The sequence below is a fragment of the Furipterus horrens genome, unplaced genomic scaffold (genome assembly GCF_987537825.1).
Source record: "Furipterus horrens unplaced genomic scaffold, mFurHor1.1.pri manual_scaffold_10, whole genome shotgun sequence".
Taxonomy (NCBI): Eukaryota; Metazoa; Chordata; class Mammalia; order Chiroptera; family Furipteridae; genus Furipterus; species Furipterus horrens.
In genome coordinates, this window is record NW_028327180.1 from 43,655,647 (window position 1) to 43,676,551 (window position 20,905).

Below are 20,905 nucleotides of genomic sequence, written 5' to 3' on the forward strand. Positions count from 1 at the left end.
ATGTCATCAAATACTTTAAGAACACCTGAAGCTCTTCCAACTTTCTTACATCGATCGTGCTTCTCATGAGTTTGTTTCTAAGAAACTGGAATCTCCGTAGGCTTTACTTCACTGCTTACATCCCTAGCATTTCTCTCATGACTTCTTTTATGAATTTTGAAGGAAGAGGAATATCTCAAGGCTTTCCCACATTGTTGACATTCATAGGGTTTCTCTCCAGTGTGCACTCTCATGTGTATTTTTAAGGTTTGGTGACGAGAGAAGGCCTTCCCACATTCCTTGCATTCATTAGGGTTCCCTTCAGTATGAGTTCTTTCATGCTTCTCAAACCAAAATAAACATTTGAAGGCTTTACCACATTGTTTACACACGTAAGGTTTCCTTCCATTATGAGTTCTTCTGTGTGTCTCTAAGGAACTGTAATCTCTGTAGGTTTTACCACATTGCTTACATTCACAGGTTCCCTCTACAGAATGACTTCTTTCATGTTTTTGGAAGGAAAGATAATACCCGAAGACTTTACCACATTGTTTACATTCATAAGGTTTCTCTCCAATGTGTATTGCCATGTGTTGTTTTAAGGATTGGTAACGAGAAAAACTTCTCCCACATTCCTTACATTTATAGGGTTTCTCTCCAGTATGAGTTCTTCCATGTAATTGAAAAGAAGAGTAATAAGTAAAGGTTTTATCACATTGTTTACATTTATAGGGTCTCTCCCCAGTGTGAACCCTTTCATGTATCCGAAATGAACTGGGAGAAATAAAAGCTTTCTTACATTCCCTACATTTATAAGGTCCTTCTCCAGTGTGAGTGATCAAGTGTATGCGAATGCCTGAGAGACTACCACAGGTTCTCCCACATTCCTTGCATTCATAAGGTTTCTCTCCAGTATGAGCTCTTTCATGCTTTCGAAAAGAACTGGGACAACTGAAGGCTTTACCACACTGCTCACATTTATATGGTTTCTCTCCTGTGTGAATTCTTTCATGTACTTGCAAGGAACTGTAAGATTTAAAGGCTTTTCCACACTCCTTACATGGATAGGGTCTCTCTCCAGTGTGAGTTCTTTCATGTATTCTCAATGAAGTGGAACAGCTAAAGGCTCTATCACATTCCTTACATTTATATGGAGAATCCCTAGAGTGCATTACCACGTGTCTTCGAAATCCTGTCTGCCACATGAAAGCTTTCCCACATTCCTTACATTTGTAAGGTGTTTCTCCTGTGTGAATCCTTTTATGTGCTTGAAGGGATGAATAACCACAAAATGTTTTCTCACATTCCTTACATTTATACTTTTTCTCTCTATTATGACTTCTCTCGTGATTTTCAGCACATTGGTAATAACTGAAGGCTCTCCCACACACCTTACATTTATATGCCTTCTCCCCATGTTTTTTATATCTGTAACATTTGTGTCCAGTGTATCTGATGTGCCTACTGAGGGATGAGAGATGCATGAAGACTTTTCCACATGTACTGCATTCATGTGGGTTCACTCCAGTGCTTTTCTTGTCCAGATTCCTATTTGAAATAAGAATGACGTTTTCCCCACATTGACTATCATCTTTATTTTCACAGAGTTTCTCTACCATATAATTTCTGTAAAAAACAGGAAGTACAGTATTAATTATTTCTTTATTAACAGTTTTTTATTTAGTTGGGTATTTAAACTACCCCATCATATAAAACGTGTAGGTGTTCTAGCCCTGACCCATGTGGCTCAGCTGGCTGGGTGCTGTCTGGTTCAATTCCCGGTCAGGGCACATGCCTGGGTTGTGGATTTGGTTCCTGGCTGGGGTGGCATACAGAAGGCAACTGATTGATGTTTCTCTCCCTCTCTTTCTCCCTCCCTTCCTCCCACTCTCTCTCTCTCTAAAAAAAAAAAAAAAAAAAAAAAAATGTATAGGTGTTCTGCTTTGTCTCAGTTGTTTAAAGTTCAATATAAGAAATAGGATTTCACCCTTTCTATTATTAAAACATTAATAATTACATAAAATTTTAATAATATGATTTTGAAGTAAGCTATTTTGCAAATTCTGAACATCTATGTCATATATAAAAAAGTACTTCTGGTGAAAATTTTCTAATACAATAAATCTGAAGCAGGGACTATTTGTTTTGTTTCCCTTTGAAAAAAATTCATAACATAACCCATCTTCAAATCAGCCACTACTTTCTACTGTGTGACTCACCTTAGTTTTTTCCCCTGGTTTTTATACAGTTCCTCAATGTCATGAGTATCCCACTTTTTTCCTAAAATGAAAAAAAAACAAAACAAAAAAACCCCAAAATATTAAAATTAGAAAATATTAGATTCTAGGGTTATTTTTAGCTGTGACCATGCCTAGTTTATTTACTAGTGTCCAACATTTTCACAATCCAAATATTGGCAAAAACACCAATGAGCAAGAAACACGTGTTCTCCAGTTGATGAACTGAAGGTAACTTGTCAGCCTTACCTATGGAGGCCAGGTTCTTGAAAGTTTTTCGCATCACATCTTTGTAGAGTTTCTTCTGTGAAGAATCAAGTAAGGCCCACTCTTCTAGGGTAAAGGTCACAACGACATCCTCAATGGCCAGTGAGTCCTAAAACACCCAAATAAATACGTGTAGTGTAGGATGAGTGAGACTGACAGTGCTAGACTCCTAGACTCCATTTATATAAAAGTCACATATAATTCTGTCATCTCCAAATATTTATTCTTCGATGATCATCATAAACTTACTCCCTGTCCACACTAAATTCCTCCTAAGTTAAGAGCATCATGAACACATGGAAATTACTTGTGCATTTTCATTGTGATCACATTATGTGTTATTGCTCTCTAATGGCAGAGTCCACAGTATGTTGGGAAATAACAGAATGGGATAAAAATGAAACAAATATTTTCATTTTAAGACCATCAATACCTTGGTGAGAAAAACTTTCATCTGAAACTTTCCTTATTACCCACCACATACAGGCCTCAATGAAAGGAGAGTAAAATCAATGTCGTATTTAATCAATAAAAACAGAGTGAAGAACTAAAATCTTTTTCTTCCATTCCCAACACCATGCATGCCAGTCCAGGAAAACTGTAGAAATCCAACTTGTAACAAGGTCCACCTGGCTATATCGTCTCTAAAGTACTCCAGGCCTTTAGTAGATAGATGCAGCTGGCAGAATGAAAATATTCTTGTCGGGAGGTATTGCTTTTAACTTGTTTAATATTCATCACAGAACTCTCTGTGCTCTCTGATCATCTTTTCTGTAAACCTAAAACCGCTTTGAAAAAAAGTACATTAGAGGATTTCCAGCCAAGATGGAGGCCTAGACAGACATGCTGCATCTCCCTCCACAGCTAAGAAGGAATACACCCGCCTCAAAACTAGAGACAACCAGAAGTTCCAGAAAATCAAGCTGCATGGAAGTCCAACAAATGAAGATATAAAGAAGAAATACTCATCCAGACAGTTAGGAGGGGCAGAGCCAGGGCAGAGAGTAAGTGATGTGGTGGTGGCAGCAGCAGTGACAGTGGCAGGCTGGTGGAAAGCAGCCACATGTTTTAAAAAGTAGGGGTTGGGGACACCTGGGGAGCGCTCCCAGCACCAGACCAGATCGCACAGCTCATGGTTCCAGTGCCAGGGAATATCAAGCCTCATTGCTTCTGACTGTGCAAACTAGTAGGGGTTGGGGTGGAGGCAGAAACTGCTGGTCTTCAAGCAGAGTCCACTTGTTTAAAGGGCCCCCACAGTCCTAGAACATCCACAGACTCATCCCCTCTGGGAATGATTGCCAGGGCAACAGCTAGAGAGGCTCCAGTCCCATACAGAAGTGGGAGAAGTATGTGGAAAATGGGCCAGTGCTGAGCAAGCAGCATTGTTCCCTCTCAGACCCCTCCCCCACATACAGCCCCACAACATGGTGAAACGGGTCGCCTATACTGACGAACATCTAAAGCTCTGCCCCTTACAACATAACAGGTGTGACAGCTCTACCTAAGACACAGAGGCAAACAAACACAAGGGCCTGTCAAGATGAGGAGACAGAGAAATATGACCAAAAAGAGGGAACTGATCAGGGTTCCAGTGGGAGAACTAAGCTATGAGGAGATAGCCAACTTAACAGATGTAGAGTTCAAAACACTGGTGATAAAGATGCTCACAGGCTTGACAGATATGCTTGAATACGGCAAATGCGTAAGGGAAAAAAAATGAAGGCTATGCTAAATGAAATGAAGGAAAATCCACGCAAAACCGATAGTGAAGGGAAGAAAACTGGGGTTTAAGACAATGATCTGGAACATAAGGAAGAAATAAAAAGTCAACCTGTACAGAATGAAGAAACAAGAATTGAAAAAAATGAGGAGAGTCTTAGGAACCTCTGGGACAACTTTAAACATGCCAACATCCGAATCATAGGGGTGCCAGAAGGAGAAGAGGAAGAGCAAGAAATTGAAAGCTTATGTGAAAAAATAATGAAGAAAAACTTCCCAAATTTGGCAAAGGAAATAGACATAGAGTCCCAAACAGGCTAGACCCAAAGAGGACCACACCAAGACACATCACAATTAAAATACCAAAGGTTCAAAATAAAGAGAGAATCTTAAAAGCAGCAAGAGAAGAGCAGAGAGTTACCTACAAATGGGGTGCCTATAAGACTGTCAGCTGATTTCTCAAAAGAAACTTTGCAGGCAAGAAGGGACTGGCAACAAGTATTCAATGTAAGGAAAAGCAAGGAACTACAACCAAGATTACTCTATCCAGCAAAGCTATCATTTAGAATGGAAGGGCAGATAAAATGCTTCCCAGACAAGGTAAAACTAAAGGAGTTTATCATCACCAAGTCATTATTATATGAACTGTTAAAGGGACTTAAGAAAAAGATCAATACTATGAACATTAGAATGACAACAAACTCACAACTATCAACAACTGAAATCTAAAAAACAAAAACAAAAACAAAATCCAACTAAGCAAACCAGAATAGGAACAGAATCATAGGTATTGGGATCATTTGGAGGGTTATCAGCTGGGAGGGGGAAAGGGGAGAAATGGGGAAATGGTGCAGGGACTAAGAAGCATAACTGGTTGGTACAAAATAGACAAGGGGATGTTAAGAATAATATAGAAAAGGGTGAAGTCAAAGAACTTATATGCACGACCCATGGACATGGACTAAGGGGGGTGAGATTGCTGGAGGGAAGGAGGGTACTGTAACAACATAATCAATAAAATACACTTACAAAAAAGGAAAAAAAGTACATTAGGAAAAAAAAGATAGAGACAGACTCATTACAATTTACCTCCCATGATTGACTGATGATTGAAACAGGATGTCATTCATTCAATTACTTTAAATTAACTTCAAAAAGCCAGCATGGTGCTCTATAGCTCAAGACCAGTGAGGGAGGTGAAACTCCAAGGAATGCCTTATTGTAGAGCATGGCACTGTGTATTCTCAGAAGCGCCATGGTTACCAGTAGAGTCTGGAACTCCAATATGGATCAGCAGTTTTCTGGTGAGTCCTGGTACAGTGGCCTTAATAATGTACAGACAAGTGTTACCTTGTTTTATATTTTGGGTATCTGATTAAAGACATTCCCAGAATTCTTTTACCGCAAAGAGACAACTATTAGACAATTGTCCTAGAGTCTGTGAACACATGCTAATGGGGCCAACTGTGGGCCAGTAGTAAGATGACTGCCTAATGTTTGATGAGCTGTGTGACCCTGGGGCTTGGTTCTTTAATAGGAATGTCCCAATCAGGATGCCCCTTTATCAGGACATCCCATCAGGATGTCATGGGCATAATGTCATATCCCTGCTCCTGGAGCAAAGTCCATGTAGTTCAGATCCTGCCTGCAGAGACTGTGGGATGGCAAGGCTACTGAGGTTCCTGAGAGGAACCAGTTAAGGTGTATCATGTCCCTTCAGAAGCAAAGGCCAAGTGCAGCTGAGAGGCTGTTAAAATAGCACTGAACACACCAGACTTAGTCAAATCTGTGACGGTGGGACATTTACCAGCTGGTGAGTAGATGGAGTCAGTAATTCCTTCCATAATGTTGGGGACTGGGCCTAGGTTTTATCTACTGCTATCACACAACCTCAAGGTTACAGTAATTCACTGTTAGGTGTCATTCATTCTTTCCAGGTTCAAGAGAAGACCAAATAAGGCTGCTAAAAAGAGAAGAATTGGGGATTAACACTTCTTCCTAAATAGGTTTCTTACAGTGGTTTTCAATCGTTCAAGGTCCTGTTTAATTTATTATAAAATGAGCCATATTAACTAGCTAACATCAGTTGGGGAACAGAACAAACAAATAAACAACAGAGAAACAGAAAACTGACAGCTGTCAAAGGGGGTGGGGTGGGTAGGAAGGCTGAGTGAAAAAGGTGTAGGGATTAAGCAATAAACTGGTAGTTACAGAAGAGTCACAGAGATTATAGCACAGGGACTACAGTCAACAATATGGTGATGACTGTGTGCGGGCCCGGTGGCTGCTTGAAGCATTGGGGGAACCATTCTGTAAAGTATATGATTTTCTAACCATTTTGCTGTACATCTGAACTAATTCAAGAGTAATGTTAAATGTAAACTGTAACTGAGTTTTTACATTAAAAAATATTAGTTAGGGGATAAGTTCTGTGGCAATCTCACTTTGTCATGCCAATTTGAAAGTACTAAAAACTTACCAGTAATTTTAACTTACGAATCACAATTTCAGAGCTTTCCCAAGGGATATTTTAGGACAATGGGTGACATGACTGTGAAGCATTCAGACATGGTGAGAGTTCTGCTGATTAAGGCAAAGTATACCTATTTGTCCTCTGTGTTACATTAAGAAATTTCCCTAAGATGATGAGGTAAACCGCTTAAATTTAGTGGGACCCCCAGGTATACCTGTAAATAGACATGTAGTTTGATTAATTACATAGTTTTGTGAATTAGTCTATGATTGGAGATATTACTATTATTTCAAACCTATGTCACAGAGAACCAAAAACCAGACTTTCTTCTTTTCGTATGTTAAATTCTTTCAGTATATTTTGAGTTTGCAATTAGGTTGAATTGTGGACCTTTGTTTCAGTACCTTTTTTCCTCTGTTCCCCCTGCCCCGATCCTTCCCATTTTGTATTTTAGGTTACTGGATATACTTTGGAGGGGGAATGTCCTGTCTACCCTGGTGTTCATAAAATTTATTCCTCCAGAGGGCCTCACTTCATTGCTTTCTGGTTTACAAGCTTCCTCCATGACCACTGGTTGTTTATAATAGAGTTTAAGGACCTTGGGCTTAAAGTGGTTTAACCTAATCCGTTTGCTGTGCCACAGTGAGGTTATGGGTGTTTTCTCCCATAACTCAAGGGTCAGGATCTGTGTTGCAGTAGAGACAGGAACAGTAATAGCAGTCACTTAAGGGTCCCAGTGAGTGCTCTGGTACCAGGAGAATGGACTCAGCCCACTCTGAAAAAATCATTCTTTAAGGAGTATGGGCTCCTTACAGGGTATAGTTAACCTCACAGGTTATAGTTAACCTCACACACCCCTAATGCCCCCTCTAATATTAGGAGGACCCCAGGCTCACTCACATCATCACTCTAAACACAGTAGGGTTCCAGCCAAGATATCAACCAAGACCACTATAAGGAGGGCTCCATTCCCATACTCCTGCTCCCAGAGGATCAGCAATTACCACAACTGTCAACTCAGAGTCCCCTGCACATACAGCGCAGGCTCGGTGGGCCAACAATGTGTCACAGGGAAGCACAGAGCACAGGAGGGGCCCCCAGCAAGCAGCAGCTCACAGAGCAGGAGCCTCCAGGCTTTGTTATCAGTCTGACAGAAAAGAAGCACTAAGGGAAAAGGGAGAGGTGAAGCTTAAGTTTTCTGTAGTCAAATATCGAACACGTGGCCCCAGATGGTTTGGCTCAATAAACTGAGTGCTGGCCTGCCAACCAAAAGGTCGCTGGTTCGATTCCCAGTCAGGGCACATGCCTGGGTTGTGGACCAGGTCTCTTGCACATTGATGTTTCTCTCTCTCTCATTCTCCCTCCCTTCCCCCCCACCCTAAAAATAAATAAATAAATAAACAGACAAACAAACAGACTCTTAAAAAAAATCAAACACGTGGAGTCTGATCACTCATTAGAAGAATAAACATGGAAAATAAAAAATTGGCATTTGCACTGGCTTGTTTTTATATAAAGTAACACTAACAGGATGATCAAGAAGTGACCAAAGCTGGTTCTTTGAGAGACAATGGAGTTAAGAGCACAGGAGTGGAGCAGAACAAGGGCAGGGAGTCTTCTGAAGTTAGTTTCCTAGCTTAGGATTTTTTAAACCTTTCCATTCATTATTTATTTAAAATGAGGGGGGAAATTTAGATATACCATACTTTCCTATACTCAGTCATTATTTTTAATTCATTTTTGCTTTTTAAAGTTAATTTAATTTTAACTTCGGCATAGAACACTACTCCAAGTTTTAATTCTTTAAACACTAGTGGATATAAAATCAGAGACCATAAGGTATTTACAAATCTCTTTCTAACTAAAGGACAAGGGGCACAGTAGTTCGTCCCTTCACTATGTATGAAACAGGGGGTATTTACAGAAATGAGTAGCATATTATGATGCATTAGGGGATTCCAATTAAGTCCTGAAAAGGACTAACAATTACACAGATTTACATAAACTTTGAGATGTTTTCCTCATATCAATAAAAATAGAAATTTAATTGCCTTTTCCTCCCATTCATTAAAATAAATTAGCAGTATTCCCTTTAAATGTCAACATTCTCTAGGGACATACACAAACAATCGTGATCTAACAAAAGAAAAAGCACTTAAAAACTTAAAAGCACCCATCTCTCATCTTAAAGTTCTCTTGCCTAATGAAACAAAAATTCTATTTGGTTCTGCCTTCTATCACATCTCTGAATCAACCTACATTTTATTTTTTAAAGTAAGTCCATTTAGGATTCAAAGGTAGAAGGCCTCTATGGAAGCCACAGGGACCAGCCGAGACCTTAACCAGGATGGTGGCTAGGACAGGACCCACTCTATCCAGGTGAAACTCTAGGGCAGAGCAGACTGGACAGCTCAGAGAAGGGAAGCAGTGATGGGTGGTGACCTGTGCTCCAGGAAGAGGGAATTGGTAAAGATCTCCCACCTGGGTGTGCCTATCAGGGCCTTGAGATAAGGGATCCACCCCACAGTAGTTTTCTGAAACAGAGTCGTTTAAGTCCAGTTAAAGCCAAGGTGGGGAGTTTCCTACCATGCAAGAGATCTAGACAAGAATCAACTACATTTTTTAACCCCAAGTGCCCATGGAAACTAGAATGCAAAGGGTTGCAATATTCAATGGAAAAAAGAAGCCAAGAGAAGAAATATAAATATTGGAATCAAAAAACATAAGCAGCCTGCTTTCCTACAGTTCAAAAGGAAACCCACATTCAGAATGTATAACATATTTCTAGACTTAAGATCTAAATATTCCTGGCTGACACAACTTCTAGACTGGGTCAGTCCCGGGAGAGAGGTCCACACCCTCCCCTCTCCTGTAATTATGGAAGGGCTCCCTCCCCCAGGCTTCCATTCTCACAAGTGAGGATACTCTCAGCCTGATCTAGTTTAACTTTGACCCAATGAACCCCCAAATTAACAAATATTTTGTCAACAAGACAGAACCCTGATCTTCAGACTTCTCCATATGCACAAATTATACTCTAAGCGTACCTACCGTGGATGCAAAACTCAAACATAAAACCTAAAAATGTCTGGGCCTAGAAAACCACAACCACAAACCTCAGAAGGAGCATCGGGGGCCCCCAACCCCCATGTGCATGTCCACCCCAGCTTTCCAGGGCTGTAGCTTCTCTCAGTGTACAGGCTCCCTCCCTGGTGCTTGTGAGCAGGTAGGACACCTGCAGGGAGAGGGTCCTCTGAAAGATCTACTGGGCCTTCAAGTACTTCCCTGTGCAGGCTCAGGGGGCCTGAGCTTGGGTGACTTCCGCACTGGAGGTACTTGAAACAGAGCTGATACTTTAAATGACACTGTGGACCAAAAAGGGGTCACATGCTAAACCTGACAATCTCAGGGGAGGCCTGCATGATGGCCTTAAACGCTCAGAGACCTAAAGTAACGAAATTAAAACTTTTTAACTAAAAGCAGGTCATGGAGGTATTCATGTCCTAGGCCTGTATCTTCCCTGTATCTTTACGTTAACTGAGCCTGTCTATTATGTTTTTGCATCTATGATAGCATAACTTTAGAAAGTCAAGGTAATTTCCTTTTTTCTAGACCTCTCACTGCATCAGAGCAGAGCACAAAAGCCCTCATTGTTATTATTATCATGTTAATTGTTACGTGTTAACTATCCTATGCCCACCTATGTAAAACAAGTTTGTCTTTTTTTGTTTCTTACTTTTTAGCCAATCCAAGAGACACCCCCCCCACTGCTTTGCTTCCACCCCCACTCCCCCCAATCTACCACCCATGGATTTCAAGTAATCACTTAAGCCTCTCCAGATGTTGCTTCCTGGCAATTGACATCAGTTTGGCTCAAATAGATTTGCAAAAATTCTCTATATGTTTAAATGTTTCTTATGTTGACAAAACAAATCCAGTTTTTGAACAATCTAGCAAAATCCCTTAAAACCCAAATTTTATGTGGAACAATGGGAAGAAAGTTGTATTTTTACTAGTTCCACCAGAAAACTGTAAATATCTGTTCCTTTCAGAAAAGTAATGTCAAAAAAAAACAAAACCAAAACAAATAACAAAAGTAGATATCAGTTAATTATTATTTGTATGGCCAGAAACTGGTTTTAATCACACTTAAACACTTTTGGTCTGTAAGTCTGACCCCTGGAATTTCATTTGAAAACAACCAAAGGTAAGGAAAAGGCCTGAGAAACTTACAACAGCTCGGGGAAAGAAAAGAGTGAAAATCAGAATTCTTAACAAATAAAATAATATCTTATATTATACAAATAAAGGAATATCTTATTTTTTCTCATATTCACATCTTTTGGAAGTATTTTAAACTGTCTTTATTTTTTTTTTCTTAAATGTTTTTTATTGATTATATTGTTACAACAGTTCCAATTTTCTCCCCCTTGCTCCCCTCCACCCAGCATAAACTGTCTTTAAAGCTTTATAGACTAAATACATTTTACCCTTACTGGATGAAACTTAAGTGAATAAATCTTTTTAAGGTCACAGATTCAGGAAGGAGCAGTGCTGACAGAAGAGATCACCCAGGAAAAGTTTCCAAAGAGGAATCACCACCCAAAGAACTTCCTATAGTATCTTTGTGCCCAGGGAAGGTCCTCGATGGTTAGGCACAAGGATTTCATGGAAAGTAGTTTTAGGTGGTTATTTTGTTTCCTCCCACAGACAAACATAATCTTTAAAAAACGAGCCATTCATGCCTCTTGGGGTAAAATGATAAAAGTTAAAATACTGGGTCTGTTGGAAATGCACCACGGAGAACAAACATTTGACAGCGATGTGAATCACAGAGAAGTTGGCGTTTGGGAAGGCGGGCTCTCACATTTAGGGTTTTATTGCCAGTCCGAGGAAGAGCTCGGCTGGGGGCGGGGCAGAGTCGTGAATTTCAGACCCTGCTTCTCAACGTTTGTTGACTACTTAGGTGAAAATAGGGAAAATAGGAACTGGGAACCCCACAGGTACTCCCACGTAGGAATTCCCGGAGACCGAGTCAGTATCGTCCCGATGACCATCCACGTGGTCGCCGCACCACCCAAGGAGACATGGAGCTGTGTGTGCAGAGCTGCCCGGACTGGCGCCGGAGTCTAAGTAGCCGCGGAATGGACGCCCGGGGTCCCGGCTGTCGGCCCAGCCCCCACGCAGCGAGTTGGAGGGGACTGAGGTCCTAGAGGCGCCCCGGGGAGACTCGGGTCCACAGACTGCGGACTTGACCGCCGCAAGGCCGTCAATACAACGATTCCAACTGAGCTCCTCGTCCCGGTCTCCTGACCCGGCCCTGGCGCACTCACCATTTCTGGGTTCCCTGGGTCTCTCTGAGTCCTTCCCACGACTCCCATGCCAGTGCAGATTACACCAGGGCAGAGGTTGAGGCAGAGCCACCAGGGACCATAAAAACACAAAATTAGCAAATGCCAGCAAGCCCGGACCGAGATGGAACCTGGACGCCGCTATGGTGCCTCACCCCACCCACCTGCCCCAGCGGCATCCTTGATTGGACACTTCCCTAGGCCCCGCCCCTTCATGCCTGAGTGACAGTAGGCGGGAGGACGCTAGGCTATTTCAAACTAGCCTGAGCTTCTCCGGACCTTACCAGACCTGGTATATTTGCATTCAAATAAAAACTTTTTTCTGTGTTAGGGCTGACTGTTCTCTGCTCTTTGTGAACACGTGGGCACAGGAATGCGCAGGGAATTTCTAATTAAATTTCAAAGTGGAGCAAGTACAGAACACAGGGGTGACTCAGCAAGACAGGCCACACTAGAACAATGATCAAGGTCTTAATTTAAGACTGGGAATCTACTTACGACACTGTGACTCTTGTCTAGAAACATAGGCAATGAAATGTGACTTCACCATCTTTAATAGAGTCTGGCTCCATTTCAATCTTAGTTTCAGCCCAGCCCTTAACCTTCCACCCATCCCTTCCCCACTCATTTAATCCTTAAGAGAAAGAATCCCAGAGCACATGACGCCGGTGGGAAGCTGGAACCCCACCGTCCTAACCTGGGTGCAAGGACTCTTCTCAGAATGTGAGACATGTTCATTATGTTCTCAGGTGTACAGTCTACACTGGAAGGAAATTTAATTTAGATCAGTTTTTGCTTGTGTCCCTAGAGAATTTTGAAGTATAAACCTCTACAATATCCTTAGGATAATTCATTCTTATTTTTAATAATATAAAAAAATTAAATTGTTTGTACATATGGGATAAACCTGAAAACTCTTTCCCACCAGCTTTACTGATGTATAAGTGACTAATAAAACTGTTTCAATAGTCGTCGTCGGCAGCCGTCCGTCTCGAGAGACGATGGTGTAGCTTCTTAAGAGTCTATCTGCACCGCCGAGAATGGCTGTGCAGTCCGACTCGGGAGTGACACAGTATCTGTCTCCTCCCGTGTTGAATCGACATCTTGCGATGACGCTGGAGTGTCCTCTCCAGTGAAGCTGAAGCTACAGAGCCTGGGCAGGGTGATATGGAGGGTCTGCTGTTGCCCATGCAGCAGACCCCCCCTCTCTTCGCAGCTGAAGGGTCCAAGGGAAAGACGGAGTCAATACAGCTTGGCTTCAGGTGCGCCGCAGGAGTTGCCGGTGTTGACTACAACGTCAAACCGCCTTAGGGACTCCGGCTCCGGATTTTCTGTCGGGGTTTACTCCCTTAGCCTTTCCCCTGAAGAGGTATGCCGCAAGGCAGCGGAGGTTTTTTGGAGTCAGAGTTTTCCTTCTCTGATGTGCCCTGACTGGAAGATCGAACCAGCGACACTTAGCTCGCAGGCAACTGAAATTTGCTAAGAGAATATATCTTAAGCATTATCAACACACACACACACACGCACACACGCACAAACACACACACCAAGGGTAAATGTAAGGATGTGTTAATCTAACAACTTTTTTTTAACCTGAAAATTTTACAGTAGAATGAGAAGCAGAGGGAGACATGTCTCACACGCTAATTCAGCAGTCCTGGGCCTGGTCTGATAATATTGCCAGGTGTTCCAGCATCACAAGAAACATTATGTTAGCACTGGAGCAAGAAAGTCCTTGAAGTTCTGTGTATCCTTTCCACTATCTGGTAAGGAAAGCCTTTGAAACTGTGCTTTCATCTCAAGGCCTGAAAGGCAGGAAAGGTCCATACAGCCTAAAGGGAGAAGCCCATTAACACCTTTGGATATTCATGCCCCCATCCTGGAAAGCTAGCAGCATCTTTACCGTCAATCAATCTGTAACTTCTCCACCTTCTCCCCATTCTGCCAGCTATATAAGTCCTCAAAACAAAGGACTCGCTCTCTGGCCACAGGACCTCTGGCCACATTAGGCGAGCTTGCCACCCCAATCTTTGGCTATCCTTGTTTTTGCTCTCCCATTCACTAATAAACTTTGCATGCATGCTAATAGGCTCGCTGATCTGTAATTTCTATATGCATCAGCAAGAAGAACCAGGTCTCTCCTGTTGATGAAAACTTAATTGCCTAGGAGATTGGATTGCAAAACACTTTTGCATTGCAAAACAATGTATTTATTCTTTGAACATCTTTTAAAAAAAAATGTTTTGTTGATTATGCTGTTAAAATTGTCCCAATTTCTTTTCCTTCTGCTCCCCTCCACCCAGTGACCCCCGCCTCCCTCCAGTTGCCCCCCCCCGCCTTAGTCCATGCCCATTGGTTGTGCATATAGTTCTGTTACAGAAAGGGGGTGTCCAAAAAACCCCAGAGCTTGTGGCTGGGGGATGAGGAAAAGGAAGCAGCTTTCAGGGTGCCTTCACTTGCCTCTGGCTGGTGGCTGGTGTCTTTGTTACACAAATGGCTTGGATATTTCCAAGGCCTCAGGAAGATGGGAGGAGTCTTGGACTGTGGGATGGTATGGAAAGAGCACACAGAGCCTGTGTGAGGATCGGTGAATGGTCAGAACTGGGGACCATGCCGACTGCATCACAGGACGCAGTCAGGGATTTAAAAAATAAGCGGCAGACATTTTAACAGGACTGACCATGTGGTTTTGAGAAGTTCTCCATGCGGATTACAAAGGAGGGTACTCCATGCTGCTTTAAGAAGGGAAAACTCCCTGCAGCTTACAAAGAGGCTGGGAATTCATGCGGCTCTGGGTTAAAAGCTGGTGGACACCTTAACACAGACAAGACCTCCCCCAATCAGAATTGAATGATTGGCAGCTACCGGTAAAGCTGAACTGTGTCTAGGAAGTAGGGAACTGATTTCTCTAACTTTTCTAAAACTAGCCTGGTTTGGTAGGGGGAGGAAGAAATATGTGTTTGTGGGTGTTTTAAGGAACATAAGACTTAATGGCAGAAATCTCCAAATAATCTAAATCTATATAACTATTAAATAAACCGTTCTTTTTCTTTTCTCTAAACTCTGGTATTGAGAGTTATAATTCTGGCGGCGGGCAATCAGGCCCCTAACAAAACAGCCCGTGGGTGCTAGGTTTCAATTGGAGCAGCCCAGGGGTTCTGTAACAGTTCTTCTCAACATCTTCCTATCTACTCCATTCCCTCCTACTATGCTTATTTCCTGCATCATTTCCCTCCTTTTCCTCCTTCCCCTCCCCGCTAATCTCCCCCGAATGTGTTCCCTATGTAGCTTCTTAAGAAAGACGACGGTGTAGCTTCTTAAGAGTCTATCTGCACCGCCGAGATGGCTGTGCAGTCCGACTCGGGAGTGACACGGTATCTGTCTCCTCCCGTGTTGAATCGACATCTTACGATGACGCTGGAGTGTCCTCTCCAGTGAAGCTGAAGCTACAGAGCCTGGGCAGGGTGATATGGAGGGTCTGCTGTTGCCCATGCAGCAGACCCCCCCTCTCTTCGCAGCTGAAGGGTCCAAGGGAAAGACGGAGTCAATACAGCTTGGCTTCAGGTGCGCCGCAGGAGTTGCCGGTGTTGACTACAACGTCAAACCGCCTTAGGGACTCCGGCTCCGGATTTTCTGTCGGGGTTTACTCCCTTAGCCTTTCCCCTGAAGAGGTATGCCGCAAGGCAGCGGAGGTTTTTTGGAGTCAGAGTTTTCCTTCTCTGGTTCCCTATGTAAGAAACAAGGAAATAGTGACTCCCAAACCAGTATAAAGATAGTCATCACCAGACAAAGGGAAAATGGGAGAAGGGAGTTGATAGCATTAGCATATTTACAAATCACAAAAGGGGCATCTTGAAGTGGGAAAGATGGTCATCACCAGACAAAGGGAAAATGGGAGAAGGTAGTTGACAGTATTAGCATATTTACAAATCACAATAGGGGCATTTAGATAATCACAATAGACTGTAACTCTGGAGTAACCAGTAATGGAGAAACGGGGGAGAAGGAGAGAGGTGGGGGAGCTAATCATGTTAGGGAGGGGGAGCTAATCGCATTACTATAAAACCAGTGTTCTTTGTCTACTTGGGTCGCACATTCTCCTCGCTGAGGGTGTGCCTGACTCTACAGACTCGTGAATAAACGCCTCGCTTTGCTGCTCAAGTCCTGTGTCTCGGTTTTTATTGTGAGCATTTCTCACAATTTGGGGGCTCGTCTGGGATCCTCCACCTGTGTGCGGGAAGGGCCTCTGAGCCGAGGCGGGAAGACTCATCCTGCCCACTTTTGGGTGGCTCGCTTGACCCAGGGCCCACCTGCCTCAGAGTGTCTGGAAACGACCTGAGACTTCTTGTTGGGACAGCAGTGGATTGACACAAGGGGGAAACAAGAGCAAACACCGCGGCAACCAGGCAACCTCGTGCATGGGCCAAGGTAAGAAAATTGGACTTAAGTACTGCCTTGGTGGTTGGGCATCCTTGGGAAGCTGATTGTGTGTGTGGCTGGGACATGTCTCAAGACACGAAGCGAGTGCGGAGTCCCAATCCGCGGGGTCCGTTCTTCCATGATGGAAACGGCCGGAGACGGACGAGGCGTCTCGGGCTGTGTGCAAAGTCTCTGGTAAGAGGGTTGAGCACACAGGATTGTATACAAGAAACTTCCAGTAAGGGAGGTTGAGTATACAGGGTGTGGGTAGAAATTCTCTGGTATAAGGGGATTGAGTTCATGGGGTCTGTGTTCAATAAATTTCTGGTAAAGGAGGTTGAGAAAACAACCAGATTCAGCCACAGGAATCAGCTGAGGATGAGAAATAGAAATTCTAGGTCTAGGGAAATTAAAAGGGGTGGGGCCAAGGAAGGCCCCATAGACATTCCACCCAACAGTTCATTAGGGAGAATGTTAGAGCACTGGGGAGAGGATCCCTAGACCATAAGTAAGGAAAAACAGGCAATGCAAAAATATTGTTGTCTCCTTTGGCCAAAGGAACCCATTAAGGGGAAATCTGTCTTCTGGCCCCAATTTGGGTCTGATGATTGCTGGGTTTGTCAAGCCCTGGTCTTATATGTGAGTGATCAGGCATCAGCTTCTAAGGAAGAGAGGGAATATGCTCTCTGCTGATCACCACCTACCAGCAGGTCTACAGGTCTCTTCCCTGTAAACGAAAAAAAAAGATAAAGCCTGGGACTCTCTGTCCTGTCTCCCGCCACCTTACAGCCCTGGTCAGCCGGCAGCCAACTGGGCAGAGGCACCGTGGACAGACAGTAAAGACGGAAGAGGCCAGGAACACCTAGCAGATACCCCACCAGTATCCACCCCCGTGACACCTAGGGCGCCAGTGGGAACTTATTCTAGATTCAGAAAGGAATTAGAACAATGTAAGCAAGACCTAAAGGACTTCCCCATTCCCTCAGAGCTGCTGATGTTTCCCCTTAGGGAGGTCTCCATGGGCCCAGGACAAATTAGATATGGCAAATGCTCCTTCAACAACCACTGAAGTTAGAAACTTCAAGCGCAATATAAAGCACTTGGTAGAGGACCCCTTTGGATTGGCAGAACAATTAGATAAATTCCTTGGACCCAGCATACACATGTGGGTGGAATTAATGTCTATACTAGACATCTTCAGTGGGGAAGAGAAGGGAACGATCAGGGCTGCTATGAGGATATGGGAAAGGGAATATCCTCCCAGTCAGGGAATTGTCCCAGCCTAACAAAAGTTTCCCAGTATAGACCCTGAATGGGATAACAGGCCAGAGGATAGGGCTCAGATCAGAGACCTTAGGAGCCTCATCATCAGGGGAATTAAGGAGTTCATTCCCCAAGCACAGAATGTCTCCAAGGCATTTGAGATACAGCTCCATCAGATTCCTACAGAAGCTCAGGGACCAGATGAGGAAGTATTCTGGTCTGAATCCAGAGAATGCTGTAGGACAGGGACTCTTAAAAGTCACCGTTGTAACAGAAACTGGCCAGATATTTGTAAGAAATTGCAGAAGGTAGATGAATGGGCCAGATAGAACAATTGAAAAACTCCTCAGGAAAGCTCAGAAAGTGTACGTTAGAAGAGAGGAAGAGAAGCAGGAACTTCAAAAAGCTGCAGGATATCTCTGCAAATCTAGGAACTTTTAGCTGCCAGATACTGAATTTGAGTATAGTCCTTCACCATGTGGAAAAGAACAAGGATTGGAAGCATGTTATGGTTAAATCTAAAGAAGTAAAGGGTATTTAGAAAGTTTGTGAATGTTGCAGAGGGTCTGAGGAAAGTTGTAATGATAAAAAGGAAAGTTATGGAAGTTTTAAACCTGGGAAAAGGAAACCTCAGCTGCTTGTGTTCCGATTTTATAAAAGCGTACCTTCGTCTGTTCTGCTGTGGAATTCTCTGTATCTGTTTTTAACCAATGAGACCTAGGAAAGGTTGTCTGTAAACCAGTTGGCAAAAATTTCTTTTGCCACCCAGGACCCAGGACCCAGGAAGGGTCATTCAGGGCTGCTGAGTGCTCCAGCCTGGGCAAGTGAACATGTCTCTGCCAAGGGCATGTCTCTCTAGGAGACCAGTGGACATACTGGAGACAGAGGGCCTAGCTATCTGTGTTTTGAATTATTGCTCTGTTTATGCTCTGAAAGGAAAAATTGAGGTTTCCCAGGGAAATTTAAAACTTCACATGAAAGAAAGGGAACCAGGGAAAGTGTAAGGCTTGTAAATTAAAAGGCTTGTTAGAAGTTTATAAAGGTTTTGAAAAGAAATTGTATGGTTTTAGTAATAGAAGGTATAATGCATGGAGATGCAGTTTTGAAGGACAAGGATTTTCCTTCACGCCTTTATATTTTTCTCCCTACCTGAACCCTCCAGTAGTTGGCATTCTAAAGAAGTAAGAAGTGACATAAGGTTCCTTTGCATAAAACTAATAAGAATAGTTGCTAATGGTGGTTTTGTCAGCCGAGGCTTTGACTGGGACATCATACCTGAAGGAGGCATGTCTAAGGGTCTGGTTGTTACCAGAAAGCCCTGAGGAATGGGAGTTGACTTACAAGGCTAATGAAAGCCAAGGAAGAAAAAGCCTGATACCCTGGTTGGTTGTGCTGTTCATGGCAATCTTTCTAGGGAAGGAACGAAGGTTGCTTCCCTGATAGATGGCTAGGAGGAACCTTAAAGCACAATAGAAAACTTGAAGGACTTGTAAAAAGCATGGGTTTTACAGGCAAGACCAGGTGGCAGGTGTGTGGCTCAGCTTCTGTGCCCAGAGGGCAGACTAAAGGTAATCCTGAAGGTTCTTTGTGTGAGTTCCAGCAAAGCAAACTTAAAAGATTTATGTGATCAATTGCTGCTCTTGTGTTTATGCAAATGAACAGGCTAAATTAAAACTGGACTTAATGCAATCCCTTTAATAACAAGGAGGGTAATCTTAAGGAGAAAAATCATGATTTGAGGAAAGTCACAATGCTCAGTGGTAGGCTATAAACTAGTGCAGCTGTGTCTATAAAGTTTATTTTCATTAAAAGTTTGTTTTCATTTGAAAGTTAAACCAGGTCTGTGACATTGTCAAAGATGCTTATTTTACAGGTAAGAAGAATGTCAAATGCTTTGCAACTGGATGACTTCCCAATATGACAGTCTTGCAAATTTAGAGACTGGTTTGTGAATTGTGTTGTGTGAATTAACATGTGTGTTCTTTCTGTTTTCATAGGGCATAAGCCTATGATCTCATTACCTGAGTGATTGTCTGTACATATAGGCCTCACCTAACAAGCCCATCTGCATTGCCACTTCCTGAGACTCAACAGTTTGGTTGAACTAAGTGTTACAGAAACAGGGGAGTCCAAAAATCCCCAGAGCTTGCAGCTGGGGGATGGGGAGAAGGAAGCAGCTTTTCAGAATGCCTCCACATGCCTGAGGCTGGTGGCTAGTGTCTTTCTTATGCAAAATAGCTTTAATGCATCCAAAGCCTCAGGCAGATGGGAGGAGTCTTGAAACAGGGGACTGTATGGAGAAAGCACACAGAGCCTACGTGGGGGTCTGTGAATGGTCAGAACTGTTTGCAACGCCCACTGCGTCAGAGGACGCAGTCAGGGATATATAAGCAGCTGCAGACATTTTTAGCTGGCTCTGGCTCGCTCTCGGGCTCTCGCTCTCTCGTGTGCTCCCTCCACATGGCTTGGTGAAGGGGCCTTCTCCATGTGGCTTGGAGAAGGGGTCTCCAGGCTGCTTTAAGAGGCTCTCGCCATGCAGTTTTGAGAAGGAGAGAAGATCCACACGGTTTGCAGGAAGAAGGCAGTTTGCAAGGAGGCTGAGAATCCAGGTGGTTCTGCATTGAGAGCTGGAGGGCACCACAGCACAGAAAGGACCTCCCCAATCAGATTGAATGATTGGCAGCTGCTGGTAAAGCTGAACTGTGTTTGGAAAGTAGGGAAACAGTTTCTCTGACTTTCCTAAAACTAGCCTGGTTTGGAAGGGGGGAGGCAAGGATATGTGTTTGTGGGTGTTTTAAAGAGCATAAGACTTAACAACAGAAATCCGCAAATAACTAAATCTATATAACTGTTAAATAAATAATTCTTTTTCTTTTCACTAAACTCTGGTATTGAGAGTTATAATTTTGGCGGCGGGCAATCGGGCCCCTAACTAAAGAGCCCGTGGGTTTGTTTTCAACTGGAGCAGCCCAGGGGTTCTGTAACATAAGTAGTTGGGTTGGTGAAGTATGGGTTGGTCTGTGGGCTCACTTTAAAACTGGTCTCTCTTTTCTCTCCTAATGGCTTGGACAAAAAGGGCCCAGAGGTCTGAGAGGGGGGAAATCCTAAAATATACCCCTTGGTCCAAACTAGGAATAGTGGGCAAAAGGGTTTTGGACAGGTGTGACATGCCCTGCACACCTTCCTCCAAAGAAGCC

At 43.2% G+C, this 20,905-nt stretch overlaps 1 protein-coding gene across 1 annotated transcript; it reads right to left on the bottom strand.

Moving 5' to 3' along the window:
* LOC149999900 (uncharacterized) lies at positions 1–12,182 on the bottom strand. Its single transcript, XM_090289653.1, has 4 exons — positions 12,009–12,182; positions 2,466–2,592; positions 2,199–2,259; positions 1–1,605 (listed from the first exon to the last, which is right to left on the bottom strand). The coding sequence occupies exons 1-4, from the start codon at positions 12,054–12,056 to the stop codon at positions 78–80; spliced, it is 1,764 nt and encodes a 587-aa protein (XP_090145779.1). The 5' UTR covers positions 12,057–12,182; the 3' UTR covers positions 1–77.
* Positions 12,183–20,905: the final 8,723 nt, after the last annotated feature.

Bases quoted from the DNA above. Each gene is read 5' to 3' on its own strand.
- LOC149999900 (XM_090289653.1), bottom strand. From the start codon at position 12,056: ATGGGAGTCGTGGGAAGGACTCAGAGAGACCCAGGGAACCCAGAAATG. The intron at 2,260-2,465 runs GTAAGGCTGACA...TTTTCATTTTAG, and splicing joins CAAGAACCTGGCCTCCATAG to GAAAAAAGTGGGATACTCAT. The intron at 1,606-2,198 runs GTGAGTCACACA...TGTTTTTTACAG, and splicing joins AACCAGGGGAAAAAACTAAG to AAATTATATGGTAGAGAAAC.